The 17834-nt window shown below is 47.4% G+C and overlaps 1 protein-coding gene, 1 long non-coding RNA gene and 1 pseudogene across 7 annotated transcripts; 1 reads left to right on the top strand and 2 right to left on the bottom strand.

Moving 5' to 3' along the window:
* Nucleotides 1-7229: 7229 nt before the first annotated feature.
* LOC109747499 (2-oxoglutarate-Fe(II) type oxidoreductase hxnY-like) lies at nucleotides 7230-8555 on the bottom strand (annotated as a pseudogene).
* Nucleotides 8556-8959: 404 nt separating this feature from the next.
* Nucleotides 8960-9541, top strand: LOC109747495 (uncharacterized). Its single transcript, XM_020306548.1, has one exon. The coding sequence runs from the start codon at nucleotides 8960-8962 to the stop codon at nucleotides 9539-9541; it is 582 nt and encodes a 193-aa protein (XP_020162137.1).
* Nucleotides 9542-10309: 768 nt separating this feature from the next.
* Nucleotides 10310-13911, bottom strand: LOC109747494 (uncharacterized). Of its 6 annotated transcripts, XR_012203407.1 has the most exons (5): nucleotides 13489-13904; nucleotides 13178-13382; nucleotides 11996-12361; nucleotides 11848-11903; nucleotides 10310-11751 (listed from the first exon to the last, which is right to left on the bottom strand). It is a non-coding gene; the product is annotated as an uncharacterized lncRNA (long non-coding RNA). The 6 variants fall into 6 exon arrangements; XR_006668960.2 differs by having other exon boundaries at nucleotides 10310-10819; nucleotides 11052-12361; nucleotides 13489-13911; XR_012203405.1 differs by having other exon boundaries at nucleotides 10310-11187; nucleotides 11375-12361; nucleotides 13489-13910.
* Between the last annotated feature and the right edge of the window lie 3923 nt (nucleotides 13912-17834).

The following is a 17834-nucleotide window of genomic DNA, read 5'->3' as shown; positions in this document are numbered from 1 at the left end:
ACGGGGGGGGGGGGGGGGGGGGGCGGTAGAGTTTGAAAATGGGCCCTTTAGTACCGGTTCGTGCCATGAACCGGTACTAATGCCTCAAATCCCATTAGTACCGGTTAGTGGCACCAACCGGTACTAAAGGTTAGACCTTTAGTCCCGGTTGGTGCCACCAACCGGTACTAATGGGCATCGCACCCTTTAGTCCCGGTTCGTGGCACCAACCGGGACTAAAGGGCCCAGGTGAACCGGGACTAATGCCTTAGCCGCACGAACCGGGACCAATGCTCACATTAGTCCCGGTTCGTGACTGAACCGGGACTAATGTGAAAATTGCCCTGTGACGAAAGCCATGTTTTGTACTAGTGATATGCAAACTAAGTGTTATTTTTTACCTCAAATTGCATATAAATCAAATACTAGCACATATAATTCCTCCCAAATTACTAAACTCACAAATTAATCACAATACAAAGCATTGCAAGAGCTAATCTAGCAATGAGAGATGAAAGGACAAAGTTGCTAACCTTTGTGATCATTTGAATGGATGGGGGCCTTCAAATCTTGACAAAATTTGGGCAAAATGTGTGATGAGCTCGAGAGGAAGAGGGGAAGAACAGAGAGGAGAGGGGAAAGGGGAAGAACAGAGCGAGCTCGGATGGACGAAGGGTTTATGTAGGACGACCTTTAGCACCGGTTCGTGCCACGAACCGGTACTAAAGGTGCTGGAGGGGCCCCAGACTGACAACATCCTGCCACCACTCACTTTAGTACCGGTTCGTGGTACGAACCGGTACTAAAGGTTCGCCACGATCCGGCACTAATGAGAGCGGTCGGCTAGCCGTTGGAACCGGCACTAATGGACACATTAGTGCCGGCTCAAAATCAAACCGGCACTAATGTGCTTCACATTTGACCCTTTTTCTACTAGTGATGTGTCTTTTATAGTTGTGCTTCCCTAAAAGTGAAAACACAGTTACTTCCGTATGAAGCACATTTGTCTTTCTTGGAAGGTAAAAAACATAGTTGCGCTTCCCCGAAAGTGGGAAAGCAGTGGTGCTTCCGTATGAAGGACATTTGTACTGCTGGAAAGTAAAAAAGCATGGTTGCCACTAATATAATAGTGGACGCTTTGCATTGATATTTGCACTATCCACGCAAATCTTTCGGGTAGTTCTTCCATTGCCGGTACATGCAATCAACTGACTATCCATGCTCCAATTGCCAACAGTTTTTACATGTCCTTCGCACTTGGTTCTCTCAGGTAGTTTGGTCCAATCACCTTCACCATGGCGCGTGCAAATTGCTTTGTAGTGTCCAAGCATGTGGTCTCTCCCATCGGATTTCAGTATCAGTGACATATGTGTACAAGCAAGCATCTTGACTCCTGAGAGCAACCATGCATTTCTGTAGAGGAGAGAAGGAAAATGGCCCGCAACAATTCTTCCTCGGCTTGAAGTAGTCATTTGCATCTTCTACGACATTCACTACGTGGAGAACAAATCTCCACTCATCTGGAAGCGACATCGAAAGAAACCTTCATTGTATGTTGGGTCATATATGAAGTAGCCCGTGTACAAGAGCCGTATGGGGAGTGGAGCCATGTGTTGGGTTCATGTGTTCCAACCGACTTGTATTGTCTCGGTTTTCTTTCTGTAATTTCATGGGTTCCAACCAGCTCGTATTTTCTAGGTTTTCTCTCTGTAATTTTCTTTGCACTGCTGTGTGGATGGATTGTGCTGTAGGAAAGGGGGGTGGAACCATCGCGACGACCGCAGACTCCCCTCTAATAGTAGAGATTTGCCCACTTTTAGCACCCGTCTTGAAAATCCAGCTCTAAGATACAACATTGCTGCACCAAATGGTGTTTCTATCCGATAATTTGCATAATCACTAATTTCACTATACATTATATGAACGTTCCAGCTTTTCAAACCATTGAGGCTTTTACCAGTTAAACCATATCATAATTTCATCAAGATTCTAGTCCATCTAATAATAAAATAAAAGCACCTAAGAAGCTATGTATACAGCAACTGCAGCAAATATAGTGATACAACATACTGAAAGGAAATGAGCACTACTACCAAAAACTAACATAGCTGAAGTTGTAACTACTAAATACATATGGAATGGAAAGGGGAAGACACACAGTTCCAATCCTCTAGGACATTCCAGTTTATTTGCTCCCCTTTCACTAGTGAGTTACCCTTACAAGACACACTGGATGTCATCCGTGATGAACTTGTAGAATTTGGACCTATGGTTGACCATAACGAGTCCAGACTTCTTGTGACGCACAACCTCCACACCAGACATGACAGCACCCGTGTCAGTCGGGTTGCCAGTGCGTTGGTCGAAACCAAACTCAAAGACCTTGGTAATGCAAAACTTCCCGGCTCCCAAGTACACAAAGCTGCAGTCTAGCATCCTCCAGTCCTCAGGCAGATCAAGGTGTGGCCAACTGTACACCAAAGGCGGACCAGTGTCCGAGCGTAGATGGGAGATATCCATTGCACAAAAGTGGTGTTCATCATTGTCAATGCCAAACAAGAGGTTGTCGAGCTCTGGTACATGCACAGCACGACGGAAGAATGGCAGTGTCCAGGAGCCGGCCTTAAACCACTTGCGACTGGTCGTGTTGAAGCAGTAGCTTTGTTGTCCAGAGGAGACAACAAGAATCGAGTGGCCGTCAATGGCAAGCAGCGCATGGCAAATGACATTGTAATTGTCATCAGAGGCGGGTGGTGGCGGTAGCCTGTGCCAATGCCTGCCTTTCAACCTCCCGCCATTGGAAGGGTCGCCGTACATGAGTGCCTCGAAGTTGCAGGGATTGCGGCTGACACGGTACCTTCCCATGACGTAGAAGACATCGGCACGCTCGGGGTCGGAGGCTTCGGCATTAGTGGCGGAGAAGCCGATGGGCCTACTCCCCTTGGGACTGTTAAGGCAGGGAATCGGCTGGAGGGAGCCGGCGTCCATGTCGTATAGGACGGTGTGCCCCTCGGCGTCCACGCAGAGGATCTTGCTAGCACCACCGATGGTGATGCTTCGTTCATAGAAGGGCAGAAAATCCAGTCTTTTGTCGTCTGAGATGGACCGTTCGTATCCGAGGCTGGGCGGCGGCATCCGCGAGAGGCTCTCCATCCATGGTGGCGCCACGGTTGATGATGGCCACTCCATATTAAACTTAGATTTTGCTGCTGCCCGTGCTTCTGCGGTGGATCTGTAGAAGAGGTGCTCCTCGGGCTTGACGCGACTCACCGCATACGAGCTGACACTGCCATACCTCTGCATCACCACATTCAGGAACTGCCGCGCCTTCATTTTATTTCTCCCCACTACTCCTGCAAAATAGAGATCACGAATTAGATGATGAATGATATAAACAAGGAAGTAAAAGACGAGCGAAATAAGGCATAATACCTGCAGCAGACAGATCCAAGTGTCTTCCCCTCCAATTCCGCCGAATCGAAGGTGGTGGTTGCAGCGGTGGCGGTGGCAGCGGCGATAGGATGTGGCATCTAGGTTTAGCCGTCTTATCATTTTCTTCTCCGCTTATAGAGAATCGGCATGTCGTTGGCTCTGGGCCTTATAACCAAAGGATCAGCCCTCGCAGTTTTTGCCCCAGGCACCTTGTTCACAAACTTTGTCTCAAAAAAAATGTCTCAGAAAAATAAAAAACTTTCTTCCCAAACCAAGCACCAATCCCCTGAATTCTATTGGCGCCTGCTAGGCGTCAGTCGGGTGGGCAACCGTCTGATCATTCTGACCAGGACGCATGGTGGCCGTCTGATTTGGTCAACAGATAGTGGGGGGTTTGTCGTTGCTTCGCTCTACCAAATCTCAGGCAACACATGAATGAATGAGGGGGTGGTGGTGCAGATCGTAGCACAACTGCACAACCAGTGTCCTTGGGAAGCACTGCCGGCGGTGCGCCTAGCCGCTGCCTGCTCCGTCGTCGCTCAAGCGCTCCAACTCTTACGGAGCATGCTACAACGCAGGGTCCACATGACTCCGGCGAGCAGCCGCGCTCGGCTAGCTCGTAGCAAAACGCCATCGAGCTCACCATGACGAGCATGCAACCGCGCCCATCCAGCTTGCAAACACTACAACAGTATCGACCCCTGGCGGTCGCTGGCCTTCTAGCTTGCAGCACAATGGTGGTCGGAGAGCCGGCAATGCTCGTCACAGTACCGGCGTCCGCACATGCTCGATTGTAGCACCGGCGGCCACACAACATCATCGGAGTTGCATTGCCCTCGGTCGCCCCGTCGTGGTCAGCATCGCCAAGGATGGCCGAATGCGATTCTCCATTGCAACACCGGCGGCGGCGGAACATAATCGGAGTTGCAGCGCCATCGGCCGCCCTGTTGTGGCCACCGTAACCATTGATGGCCGAACACGATGCTCCATCGCAGCACCGGCGGCCGCGCAACATCATCGGGATTGCAGCGCCATCGACCGCCCCGTCATGGTCACCATCGTCGATGATGGCTGGACGCGATGCTCCATTGCACCACTGTCGTCCACGCAACATCATCGGAGTTGCAGCGACATCGTCTGCCCCGTCGTGGTCATCGTCACCGACGATGGCCGAATGCGATGCTCCATTGCGGCACCGGAGGCCACGCAACATCATCGAAATTGCAGCACCACAGCCGCCCCGTCTTGGTCACCGTCACCGATGATGTAACATTTCGAGTAGATGATTTTTCATATAAAAAACTTTTTCATCCGAGTTCGTATGCAAAAGTTATGCCCATTTTAAGAAATTCCAGAGAGATTTTGCAAATAAAGTCGAAATTCATATTTGTTAATTTTCCCAACAACTAGACCACATATCACATGGGAAACTTATTTTATTTTATTTTTTTGACATTTCCATCATTTTCTTTTGTTTTTTCTAAAACTGAAAAGGCGGTCCCAGGGGGGGTAGAGTTTGAAAATGGGCCCTTTAGTACCGGTTCGTGCCATGAACCGGTACTAATGCCTCAAAGCCCATTAGTACCGGTTGGTGGCACCAACCGGTACTAAAGGTCTAACATTTAGTACCGGTTGGTGCCACCAACCGGTACTAAAGGGTGGCACCAACCGGTACTAAAGGTCTAACATTTAGTACCGGTTGGTGCCACCAACCGGTACTAAAGGTTAGACCTTTAGTACCGGTTGGTGCCACCAACCGGTACTAATGGGCATCGCACCCTTTAGTCCCGGTTCGTGGCACCAACCGGGACTAAAGGGCCCAGGTGAACCGGGACTAATGCCTTAGCCGCACGAACCGGGACCAATGCTCACATTACTCTCGGTTCGTGACTGAACCGGGACTAATGTGAAAATTGCCCTGTGACGAAAGCCCTGTTTTGTACTAGTGATATGCAAACTAAGTGTTATTTTTTACCTCAAATTGCATATAAATCAAATACTAGCACATATAATTCCTCCCAAATTACTAAACTCACAAATTAATCACTATACAAAGCATTGCAAGAGCTAATCTAGCAATGAGAGATGGAAGGACAAAGTTGCTAACCTTTGTGATCATTTGAATGGATGGGGGCCTTCAAATCTTGTCAAATTTTGGGCAAAATGTGTGATGAGCTCGAGAGGAAGAGGGGAAGAACAGAGAGGAGAGGGGAAAGGGGAAGAACAGAGCGAGCTCGGATGGACGAAGGGTTTATGTAGGACGACCTTTAGCACCGGTTCGTGCCACGAACCGGTACTAAAGGTGCTGGAGGGGCCCCAGACTGACAACATCCTGCCACCACTCACTTTAGTACCGGTTCGTGGTACGAACCGGTACTAATGAGAGCGGCCGGCTAGCCGTTGGAACCGGCGCTAATGGACACATTAGCGCCGGCTCAAAATCAAACCGGCACTAATGTGCTTCACATTTGACCCTTTTTCTACTAGTGATGTGTCTTTTATAGTTGCGCTTCCCTAAAAGTGAAAAACACAGTTACTTCCGTATGAAGCACATTTGTCTTTCTTGGAAGGTAAAAAAACATAGTTGCGCTTCCCCGAAAGTGGAAAAGCAGTGGTGCTTCCGTATGAAGGACATTTGTACTGCTCGAAAGTAAAAAAGCATGGTTGCCACTAATATAATAGTGGACGCTTTGGATTGATATTTGCACTATCCACGCAAATCTTTCGGGTAGTTCTTCCATTGCCGGTACATGCAATCAACTGACTATCCATGCTTCAATTGCCAACAGTTTTTACATGTCCTTCGCACTTGGTTCTCTCAGGTACTTTGGTCCAATCACCTTCACCATGGCGCGTGCAAATTGCTTTGTAGTGTCCAAGCATGTGGTCTCTCCCATCGGATTTCAGTATCAGTGACATATGTGTACAAGCAAGCATCCTGACTCCTCAGAGCAACCATGCATTTCTGTAGAGGAGAGAAGGAAAATGGCCCGCAACAATTCTTCCTCGGCTTGAAGTAGTCATTAGCATCTTCTACGACATTCACTACGTGGAGAACAAATCTCTACTCATCTGGAAGCGACATCGAAAGAAACCTTCATGGTATGTTGGGTCATATATGAAGTAGCCCGTGTACAAGAGCCGTGAGCGCGCGATCCTATCCTGGAGAATAACTCTCCTGCCCTTTATCGAACCCTTCAAGTTCGACACATGCTCCTCTTGGTTCTCTAATTCTTCCTGGGTGCTCATCATCATCATTTCAGCATCTTTCTTGTCCGAATCCGACGAATCAGTGAACTCTTTGTATATGAATTTGCCAAGGTCACCGTTTTCATACTCGTCATCCAACGATGAATCCATAGGTGACCTAAAAATGACCAAAAAAATAAAAAAATGCTCGAACATTTCATCAAACACATAGAGCACGAGGTGTATGTCAGGAGGAATTGCACGTACCAGGGGCAACGTGCGATGGAGGCACGGCTGCAGGCGTTGTGGGTTGGGGACTACGTCGAAGCAATGATTGCCGTGAAGCTACGATGACGGTTGTACGGACAAGGCGAGAGAGAGAGAGAGAAGCAAGGTCGGGGATGTCTTGAAGAGATTTGGCACGCCCCAGCCATCAGTCCAGTGTGACGGGATAAGTTCGGGCGTCCTTATATTTATATCGACCTCCATATATGGATTTGATAGGGGAGGTGCCAGTCAGCCAGGCGTTTGGGCTGAATTTGCCCGATTCAGTTGGGTGGAAAACAAATGACCGGGTCGTTCAGCAGAACGTATAGAGAGAGTACGATGGGTCGATTGTAGATGCAAGCTTTTCTCAACAAAAAAAAGATGCTCTAAAGCTTTGGATTACACAATCCAATGGTTCTGACCACATTCGACTGAAGGCAAAAATAACCCCAGGCTGCTGTTCACGCCACAGACGAACTGAAATTTGAGAACAGAAAAAAAGGCACCGTACAGAGTACCCATGGATCATGGAAGCTAGATCTCGTAATGGGTGATGTGGACGACATCCTCGGGCCTGGACGGCGGGTGGGTCTTGTTCCTCATCCGCAGTTGCATGTACTCGTTGTACCGGAACCCCCTGTACCGCGGCGGCTCGCCGGCGTGGGCCGCGAACTCCGGCAGCGGCTCGACCCACTTGTCGCCGTGGAGGTTGAGGAAGAAGGCGATGGAGTGGCGGTGTGCCCCCGGCCTCCTCACCACCCTGTGCGTGGCGCTCTTCAACTTCTTGTTGCTCAGCACCTGCAGGACGTCCCCCACGTTGACGACGATGCTACCCTCCACGGGCTCTGCGGGGACCCAGCGGCCGTCCTCCCCGAGCACCTCCAGGCCCCCGACGCCGTCCTGCAGGACGAAGGTGATGCAATTGCCGTCCTCGTGCGCGCTGATGCCGTTGTTCTCGTCGGAGGATGTCGCCGGGAAGTAGCGAAGCGCGGTCGGCGTTGTACTCTGCGAGGAAGCCCGGCGGCAGGCCCATGCACTCGCTCAGGATGTCCTGGATGAGCAGCCCCTGGTCGGTGAGCTTGGCATAGCACTCCTCCAGCGCATCCCTGAAGATGGTTTTTCTTTCAGTTGATATGACAGGGGAAAATTGATGCAAAGGGGAAAAGGAGAGTTCTGTCTCTGTGACGCACTCACAATTCAGAATCAGAAATCAGAATTGAAGCAGAGCAAGAAAGAAATAACCTGAATCCGGGCGGCTGGGCGGGGTAGTGGTTGAGCCCGAGCTTGGGGTTGAAGAGGAGCAGGTACTCGTTCTTGTCGGCGGAGTGCGCCGGCTGCCGCGCGTACCCCACAGGGAGCGGCGAGGCGGAGGGGCCCTCGGCAGGCCGCACCTTGCCCTTCTCCTCGTCCGGCAGCGCGAAGAACGCCGCCGACAGGTCGAGCGCGCGCGCCATGAGCTCCCGCGGCACGCCGTGGTTCACGGCGCGAAAGAACCCGGTGGCCTGGCACGCCGCGCGCACGGCCTCGGTGGCCCGGGCGCGCGCGCCCGCGTCGTCGGCGCCTTCCCCCGCGAAGAACGGCGCCAGATCCACCACGGGGAGCCCGCCGCCGTTGCTGGCCGCCATACGCGATGGATCGTCCTCTAGCTAGCTTCTTGGTGAAGAGTATGGTGGATGTTGAAGAGTCTGAAGACGCAATCGTCGCTAGAATAAAGAGCTCTTTAGGGCAACTCCAACAGGCCGACCCAAACGGAAGGCGTTTTTGTCCGCTTTTTGTCCGTTTGGATCGGCCGCCCGTCCGTCATCCGTCTTTTTTTAGATTTGGGTCGGCAGCGCGCCCAACGCGCCGACCCATTTCATGACGCGCGCGCTTTAGATCATGCCAGCGGCCATGCCAGCGCGCGGGAAAGGTTCGTGCGCGGGAGAAATTCGGCCTAGCGCGCGCTGGTTTTGGCGCTCTAAAGTGTGGGAAATGTTCACGCGCATATTTTGGCGTGCCGCGGCCGGCGCTCGTTATAAAGATGGCGCTCCCTCCACACTCAGTCCGCCGCCGCCGCCCACTCTTCTCGCCCCCTCTCACTAGACTCGCCACCATGTCGATGCACATCCTCAACGCTTCGGATTTTCACGGAGTCCGCGAGCGCCCCTCCGTCGCCTTCTCCGCCGAGATCTTGTTTGGCGAGAAACGGCTCATCCTCGGCACCTTCGACACCGCTGAGCAGGCGGCCCGCGCGTACGACGCGGCGGCGTGGCGCCTCCGGCGGCCGGGTCGGGAGATGAATTTTTCTGATGTGTCGAGCCAGCGGGCGCAGGATCTGGCGCCTCTCCCACGGCTTTTCACTGACGAGGATCGTCGCGTCCATCGGAGGCGGATGCGTCGCCTCGCCATCGCCGAGATGGACGTGCAAGCCTTGGTGCTATGGCGCGAACGCTTCCCGCAGGACATCGTCGACGAACGTCAGTTCTATGAGCAGAGGAGGACGGAGAGGAAGGCCAGGAGGACGGAGCGAGCCTCCTATCGGGAGGGCAAGCGTGCGCGGAAGCTGGCCGCTCAAATGAGACTGAGGCTGCGAGAAACATCGGGGTGGGACTTCACGGACGAGCATTCTGCTGACGCCTATATTCAGACGTCGGAGGAGGACATTACCGAGTCAGTGTCGAAAACCGATGAGTAGTTGATCTTTTCTTTTATCTGTGTACGCAAGAACTATCTATCTATCCTTTTTCATCGAAAAAAATGTCCGGCGGCGTCAGCCACGAAGCAGGTGGTGGAGGTTGTGCACGCGCGGGGAGGAGAGATTAGTTGATCTTTTCTTTTATCTGTGTACGCAAGAACTATCTATCTATCCTTTTTCATCAAAAAAAATAGCCGGCGGCGTCAGCCACGAAGCAGGTGGTGGAGGTTGTGCACGCGCGGGGAGGAGAGAGGGCGCGCGCGTGTCCGTCTTGTGTCCGCGTCGACGCAAATCCGGCTTAAAAATGGGCGGGGAATGGGTCGGCAGGCGGACGAAAGCGGACGCGCGTCCGTTTGGGTCGGCGCGGACGGATCGGCGCGTTGGGCCGTCTTTTCTGTCCGCGCCGACCCAAACGGACGCGGGCGGACCAAATGGAGTTGCTCTTATGAATGAAATCCTCATCCCCATCCCCTGACTTTCGATGTGGGTCCCCTGATCGGGGTCGGCCGTCCGCAGAAGACAAACTAAGCTGAGCTCAAAGCTCTGTCGCTATCCGGTGAGTTTGGTGACAATTTGGAAAGGTGTGACCATTGCAGGAATATTAAAGGAATGGATGATTAGCCAATCGAATATTGAGGATGCATTGCAAAGATAACAATTTGTAAGCCAAAATTTGTCTCGGGTGGCATCTCTTCTCAAGCTAGCACTACTTTGCATCCGCAGCAGAACAGCTGTGCAGGCGTGATAAGCAATTGTATAACACAATCAGAGAAAACACACAAAAATATAACCAGTTGTGACATGTGTTTGGAATCATAAAACAATTTTTTGCAACACAAGTTCGACAAATTTATTGTAGCTCTATGCTAGAGTATATCTCTAACACATACTCCCTCCGTTCATAAATATTTGTCTTTCTAGAGATATCAACAAATGACTACATACGGAGCAAAATGAGTGAATCTACACTCTAAAATATGTCTATATGCATCCATATGTGGTAGTCCATTTAAAATCCTAAAAAGATAAATATTTAGGAACGGAGGGAGTAATAAGATTGCCGTGGTGCCCCTGACCATCATGCACAGGTCACTCTTAAGACAAGAATACATGCCACTTTTAAAAAGTACTTCTCCCCCAATCAAATCCTTAATCAGGCATTTCCACCATTTGAAAAGCATCACAGGGCACTTGTAGATGGCAATTATTGTGAACATTAGTGCATCCAGTATGAGTCCACAAGCAACAGTTAACAATGCCCCGGGAATATGAAGGAATCTGCAAACAAATAATTGTACTCGGTATTTACCATTTACAGTTGTCCAATGAAGACAAGAAATGTGCTGCCTAAATACAGAACATTGCATCTAGGCCTCGTTTCTCTCAGCTCTGAGGTCGGGAAAAAGGTTCATATATGTTAAAAGGACCAAAGAGGAAAGGTAACATAGAAAAGTTCTGTGATCTTGAGGCACAAAGGTAAAGCGCTACTAGACAAAAACAAAGAGCAAACCTTATCTCATATAGACTTCCATCAGGAGGTCTCTGAAAACGAAGATCATCCATAACTGGAAAATAGGAGTGGAAATCATGTTTTCCAAATCAATGATCACTGTACAAATTCCAATAATACTACTCCATGTTCCATCCTACAGTTTTGAGATGGTAAGAAAAATGTAAAATGTGTTCTAACAAAGCAGAAATGTCATAAACAAAAACAAATACTCCCTCCGTCCCATAATATAAGAGCGTTTTTTACACTACAGTGTAGTGTAAAAAACGCTCTTATATTATGGGATGGAGGGAGTAGTATGCTTGATGAAGAGAAAAATGTACCACAAAGAATTGAACAAATGGCTTTGTCATAAACACAAACAAATGGCGGTCATTATTTGTGCTGGAAAGCCATATAATAATCCAGCAAAAGCACTTCCCGAGATGCCTAATATTAACCATAAGATCAAGGTCACAGCAGAAGCAATAAGTAGAAGCTTCTTTACAACATGTCCAACCATTCTGGTTCCACCTCCGTGAAAATGAGAATGCATAATATGAGTATTTCAACATGTATTAATGTGATCGTTAAAAGTGAAACTGCAGAAGATACACACTTTAAATGATGATGCAGTAGTATGTCTAAATAAGATGCATAGGCCATAACCCAAGGATTAGTGCACATATTCCAGTTGCCATAATAAGGCATAGCAGAACACCTGTTAGACGAAATTATATGTAGAAGAATTAAACAAAAATGAACTATCAACCAACACAAATAGAAGTACATAAGCACACAAGAACATTGCACTTACCGATTTTACATACATCGATCCCCATCAAACCCTGCCATTCATTTGGAAAGCCATGGCTGAATTTGCATTCACACATCAGCAGGCAACATAACTCAACTGAAATCTTTTGAAAGACAAAATAAATCCAAAAGGTGATATATGTACTGACCAAACTTCGTAGTTTTATTTCTTAAAAATCTCAAAGAAAAAAAGCTCCATGAAGTCAATAAATATTTATCAAGTCTTGGTTGTACACATCAATGTGCTTGAGAGATGGCTAGTGTTTTGTTCTCCAAAATGAGGCAACAGTGAGTTGTTGTGCCTGCTCTTGCCATATCTTATCCCAAATTCTTTCTCCAAATAATAGAGATTGTATAAATCATAAACTTCTCTCAGCGAGTCAAAACTTGTCCCAATGTCCAGCACAATCACATTTTCTTTAGGGTTCTCCACAAAACCACTCACCAAGTTCTTGAACGCAGACATGCGCGAAGAGCACGGTGTCCGGCAAGGTGGAGCTGCTCCAATCCTCAGCCTGCAATACATCCTGCTCATCAGTACCAACTACCAACACACCAACGCAGCAATCAGCCTGCGCTCCCAACGCAGGTACTGATTACTCCGAAATTTACTGCCTGTAGAGCACATTCTCATAAACCTTTTTCATATTTCGTATCCCCCCTCCCCTCAGTTGTCATTATTTTTCATTCCCTATCACCCGTCCAGCTCCCAATCTCCAACCCCCTCCCACAAAACACACAATCAATGTAATGGGTATTTCAGCAGTACAAATGTATGATTTCACTGCAATAACTGAAGCGCTAAAATACAGTGGGGATTTCCAACGTTTAATCCATAAAAGTTCATTTTTAAGTAGCCTTCATGAGTCGGCTTCTGCAGGTACCTAATTTTTTTCTGCTAACCATGGACCATCAATGTGTAATATGTGCACTACTAGTACCCTACCATTAGAACCAGAATTGCGTTTTGAAAGAATAGAAACCTACTGTAGACAATACATCTGCATTTACAATGTAGAGCCGCCAAAATGAACTATCACGAGGTGTTCCAGGCTGCCTTCATCCCAATTAAGTTGTCAAATTGATTGGATCTAGCCTATGAGATAATTAAATCTGAGCCTTCAGCGGTGTTACAGTGATTTATACTGTAATGGTTTCATAACAATGACTGAATACTGAATGTTTCATCATCAGCAAGTACCAATTGGCCTTCACAGGCTGTAGTTGGCCCGCACGAACATTGCCAACTAATCCATTTCCTTGGAGACATTCTAGCCTCTATTTGTAATAACAAAACAGAAGTGCACAATATCTGTGTCTCCTGTACACACCTGGGGTTCATCTTGCCGGTCTAAAGCTCAGATGCTCGTGGTGATATTTCCCGTCTGATCTCCCTGGCGGCCTGGCCCTTTCTCCCTCGCAGATTTGCGCGCCATTTATGACCGGCGCCGCAACCTCGGATTCGACCCTTTCAGTCCGTACTCCACCAGATCCATTGGGTTTGAGCTCTCGTCAACTTCCTCAACGAAGGGGAATCTGGATCCCGGCATATGCGCACAGAAGAGCGGGGGGAAATCAACGAATCGCAAAAAATATTAACCTGAAACTCCACCCCTCAACCCACATAAATCGAGATGTTTACCTGCTTATCGGCTGCATTAGAAACTCCATGGCCGGGGAATCAAGTCGCCCTACTGTGCACGACTTCGTCTTCAGAAGCACTCGCTCTCCTCTTCTCTCCCCGTAGATGAAAAGGAATCATACAGCAAGACCACTGTGCGCACAATAAATCTCCATACCAACCCGCGGTGGCAAGCAAGCTTCTTGGTCCACGGACCAACTGCCCGGCAAACGATCTGATCCACGGATCAGGAAGAACTCAGCAACCGCCGTCCCTGTCGCCGGCACGCACAACGGACGGAGGCCGCTTTTCTGGCCCACAGATCAGGTCCTGCCGCGAACCCATCTCCAACTCTTCTGTATTCCCACGACAAACATCTCGGCTCAGATCCCCACGTGATTCTCAACGTCCTAGATAACGAGCTTATATGTGCTCGCGCACAGAAACTCCACGTCCGCCGCTAAGATGTCCTGTAAGAGAATAAAATGACATAACAGGCCGCCCTCATAACACATAATTCAGGGATTTTCTTCTCCCTCATGAGAAGCAGCAGGAAAGAAATAAATACACTATGAATTCTTCACGGAATAAATCATGTCAAAATTGACTAAGTTCGTTTCAGTTAGTGGGCATATGCAGAATATCTTTTGGTAAGAAATCTGTTTACAAAATCAATTGTAAAAGTAAGTCAATATACAGAAAAATAACATTCTCTTGATAACTCCCAAACTTCAAAAGTTCATCAGGCAATTGAGATCATTCATACAGAATTAAATAAACTGATGGTGAAAACACAAAAATGGAAAGCGCAAGAAACGAATCAAATGTTTTCTTGAGAAAAAATACTGGATAGATTGCAACACATGGAAAAACTCAGAGCAATTAAATTCTCAAAACAACTCTACCCAGGATAATTGGGTAGCTTCAGCGAAAAGGAGAAAAAGAAAGTGTACAGGAAGAGGCAAGAACATCGAAATGGTACTGGATGGTTGTGTGAGAAGCAGAGCATGCGTATCTCTAGTTTTAGAAGCAAAAGTGTGCTACTCAATGCTACTCTTGTTCACTGTGCATCAGCCTAAACTAAACACCGACTTGAAAAAGACTTCAAACATGTGTACTTCATTTCCACAATAGTCAGTCTTTAGTTTAAGATTAGTGAGGCTTGTATCAGCATAAATTCCATTGCCAGTATGTAGACTATGTGCTTGTATTTCATCTCAGAAAGGATTAAAAGAAAAGCTGTTTTGTGTCGCTTCAACGGACATGCTGAAGAGGAAGATTGTAGTTACATGTGCAGCCTTGTAGTACTTACAGATGTCGTCCATGTAGTCGACAACAGCGGGCTCATTGTGGCCATCAAGCTTGTCGATATCATCCACTTAGGTGTCCTGCCATTAACACGCAAGCAGACTTCAGACCTATGTTTTAAAGGCGACGCTTTGCTTTAAGGCGCTGGGGGGCGCTTCGACGCCTAGGCGCCTAAAGCGGGTATATTTGCAAAGCGCTGGGGGGGCGCCTCGACGCCTAGGCATCGCCTCACAGACGCCTTTAAAACATAGCTTCAGACTTGTAATAAAGGTGTCCTTCCATGTCGCTGGTTTACAAGGGGGAAATACAACAGTCTCCCCCTTCATTTCCTAACAAAAAGAGCTAGCCAGATAAAATTTCACAAACAGTATTCATAGGAAATACTCCCTCCGTCCTAAAATAAGTGTCTCAACCTTACCTTACTAAGGTTGAGACACTTATTTTGGGACGGAGGGTAAAACTAATTTGTAACTTCACAGGAAATTATCCTCGTAGAATGCATACAGACCATAATCAAGCCAAACATTTTATTTTATAACGATATGTTAAAAAACTTTAGTTGTGCTATTACTGACACATATTTCGATTGGTGAATAAGAAACTTAATGACATCGCCTGTTGTTTGAGGATGAAAATGGTATTTCTCTCCATAGAACAATTGCTTCAATTCTTTCAAAATAGAACCATACAGCAAAAGCCTTCAGAACACGAGGGGTCAACATACTCTAAATCAGTTCATAAAATCTAAATCCATGCCATATACATTCAGCGTCTACTACCATGAAATTGCAGCTAGAAGCCAGAATGTATTACACTTCAATGACTGAGAACTTTGAACGAGGAATAATGGAGAAAAGTGGAGAACTAACTTCCAGTTGGAAGGGCATGGAGATGCGAGCTCCTTCTCTGCTGTATCTTCCTTGATATCCATTTGACTGAACATTTATTTTCCAAAGCTGGAAAGAAAAGAAATTTACAAATATGCACATTGGCACACATATCCATTCCACTGAACATATGCAACCCATATCCGCAAAAAATAGAAATTTAGAACATATTCACAAAGAATAAGTAACAGCACATGTTCACCTTCTGGTCTCAATATCCAGAGTCTCATGTTGGATACATTTTATTAATTATGTTCAATTTCACAACTAAGCAGAACAAATTAATTCACAGAGATGTGATGGCTCTAAATAGGTAAAATGGCTCACAAATCTAACGAAACAATAACTACGAGATTGTCTTGAAGGACCATTATGTATAATTCTCCTGTGATACATCCTGGACCTCACAAATGCCTTGTGTTAAAATTAAAAGGTGAATGCTCTAAATAGGATCCTAGGGGAAAGGAAGAATAAGTAGATCCAGGATGCAGTGGTGTGAATGTGTGATGTACAGATAAAAACTCTAATAGTAAAGCCTCCTGAATCCTGATTCACTCAAGGTGCACAAGTTGTTGGGCTAACAATCGGCTCGTCTAAAAGGGACATTTCCCTATTTTTTACCCCTTACATTGTTTTTATGCATGTGCAAGTTGTTGTCCGGTAAGAATTTAAGAATAAACAAATTTTATGTAAGTGCTTTACAGAAGAATTGAAGAACAAGCAAGTTAATTTGATTCTTGGAGAGGTGCGGACTGCAATAAAAACTAAAGACCAGGGAACACTAACAACCCCTTCTTACATCTGCCATATATCAAATAGGCGTCGGTACTATTAGTTTGATGGCCTGTCAGTATAACGAGCTGGAGTTAATCATCAGTTTTACAGTAAAATCTTGGGCATAAGTGTTATCTCCAATAGATCGAGCATGATACACATCAGAATCCTTACCGGACCGTACTTTGCAATTCGAGATGAAGACCCCCAGACCGAGAACCTTGCAGCCCCTTATTGGAGCTTGGTGCCACAACGCAAGCGCTAACATGAGACGATGTGTGCGTGCAAGAAGTGGAGCAATGGAAGCGTCCAGGCTCAAGACCAGCAGGCAGTGGTGCGTGGGGAAGTGCGGCAGCGTGGCGTTTGCTGCCCTGAGCTGATGTGACAGCGCGATGCGTGCGCACTTCCCTGAGCCGAGCAAAGAAGTCCACATAACCCCCTGGGGTTGCACCGTTGCACAAACCGGCCACTCCACCCCCCTGAAGTCTAAAACTAATTTCTTAATCCCCTAACCTTTTCAATGCCATTTAAATAACCCCCTACACTGATTTGCCCGCGTGGCAGGAGGGGTGCCAGGTTAGCTAGGTGGATGCATGAATCCTTTGGAATAGGTGTGAACTGGCACTGGAAGTTTCTCCTGTGCTGCCCATGCTCCATCCACAAGCACCGCTGCTGTCGTCGCGCACCGGCAGAGCTCAAGCTCGTGGTATCCTGCACTCAGGATATTGTAATTGGCTTAGACAAATCTGATGGCTAAGCTACAACCAAGTGTCCGATCAAAACGCTGGAAAAGCAGCAATTTTCTATGTAGAAAGGCTATATATAAAGATGAAACAAGAGGTAATTCAGTTGTGAGTTGATAATCTGTATTGCTGCATATATGTTGTTAATGAGTGCTCCGACGAAGAGATCTGGCTAATGCAGAAAAAGCAGCAGCAAGATCCTCTACCGAAGCATGCTGATCCTGTCCTTGGTTTTCACATAAAGAAAAATGCTGAAGCACTTGACATGTCAGTTGCTGTTCTTCACTTGGAAAAGCAAAGTTCAGACTGAATGTACTCTGTTTCTAGGCTGAATATACTATGTTTTCAAACTGAATGTACTCTATTTTCAGATTAAAAGTGGTTTGATAATTCAGCATCATTGTTTTCAAAACTTGGCAAAGATCAAAGGGCAGCCCGGTGCATGTAGCTCCCGCTTGCGCAGGGTCCGGGGAAGGGTTCGACCACTTTGGGTCTATTGTACGCAGCCTTTCCCTACATTTCTGCAAGAGGCTGTTTCCAGGCTAAGATCAAACATGACAAAAATATATGACATACACATAAGAGGATAGAGTAAATGGCATAAATGTCATGATCAGGACTTGGCAAAGATCAAACAGTTAACATGTCAAACATG

Source organism: Aegilops tauschii, chromosome 2 (assembly GCF_002575655.3).
Source record: "Aegilops tauschii subsp. strangulata cultivar AL8/78 chromosome 2, Aet v6.0, whole genome shotgun sequence".
Taxonomy (NCBI): domain Eukaryota; kingdom Viridiplantae; phylum Streptophyta; class Magnoliopsida; order Poales; family Poaceae; genus Aegilops; species Aegilops tauschii.
Note: the sequence above shows the minus strand (reverse complement) of the source record. Positions and strands in the feature narration are given on the sequence as shown.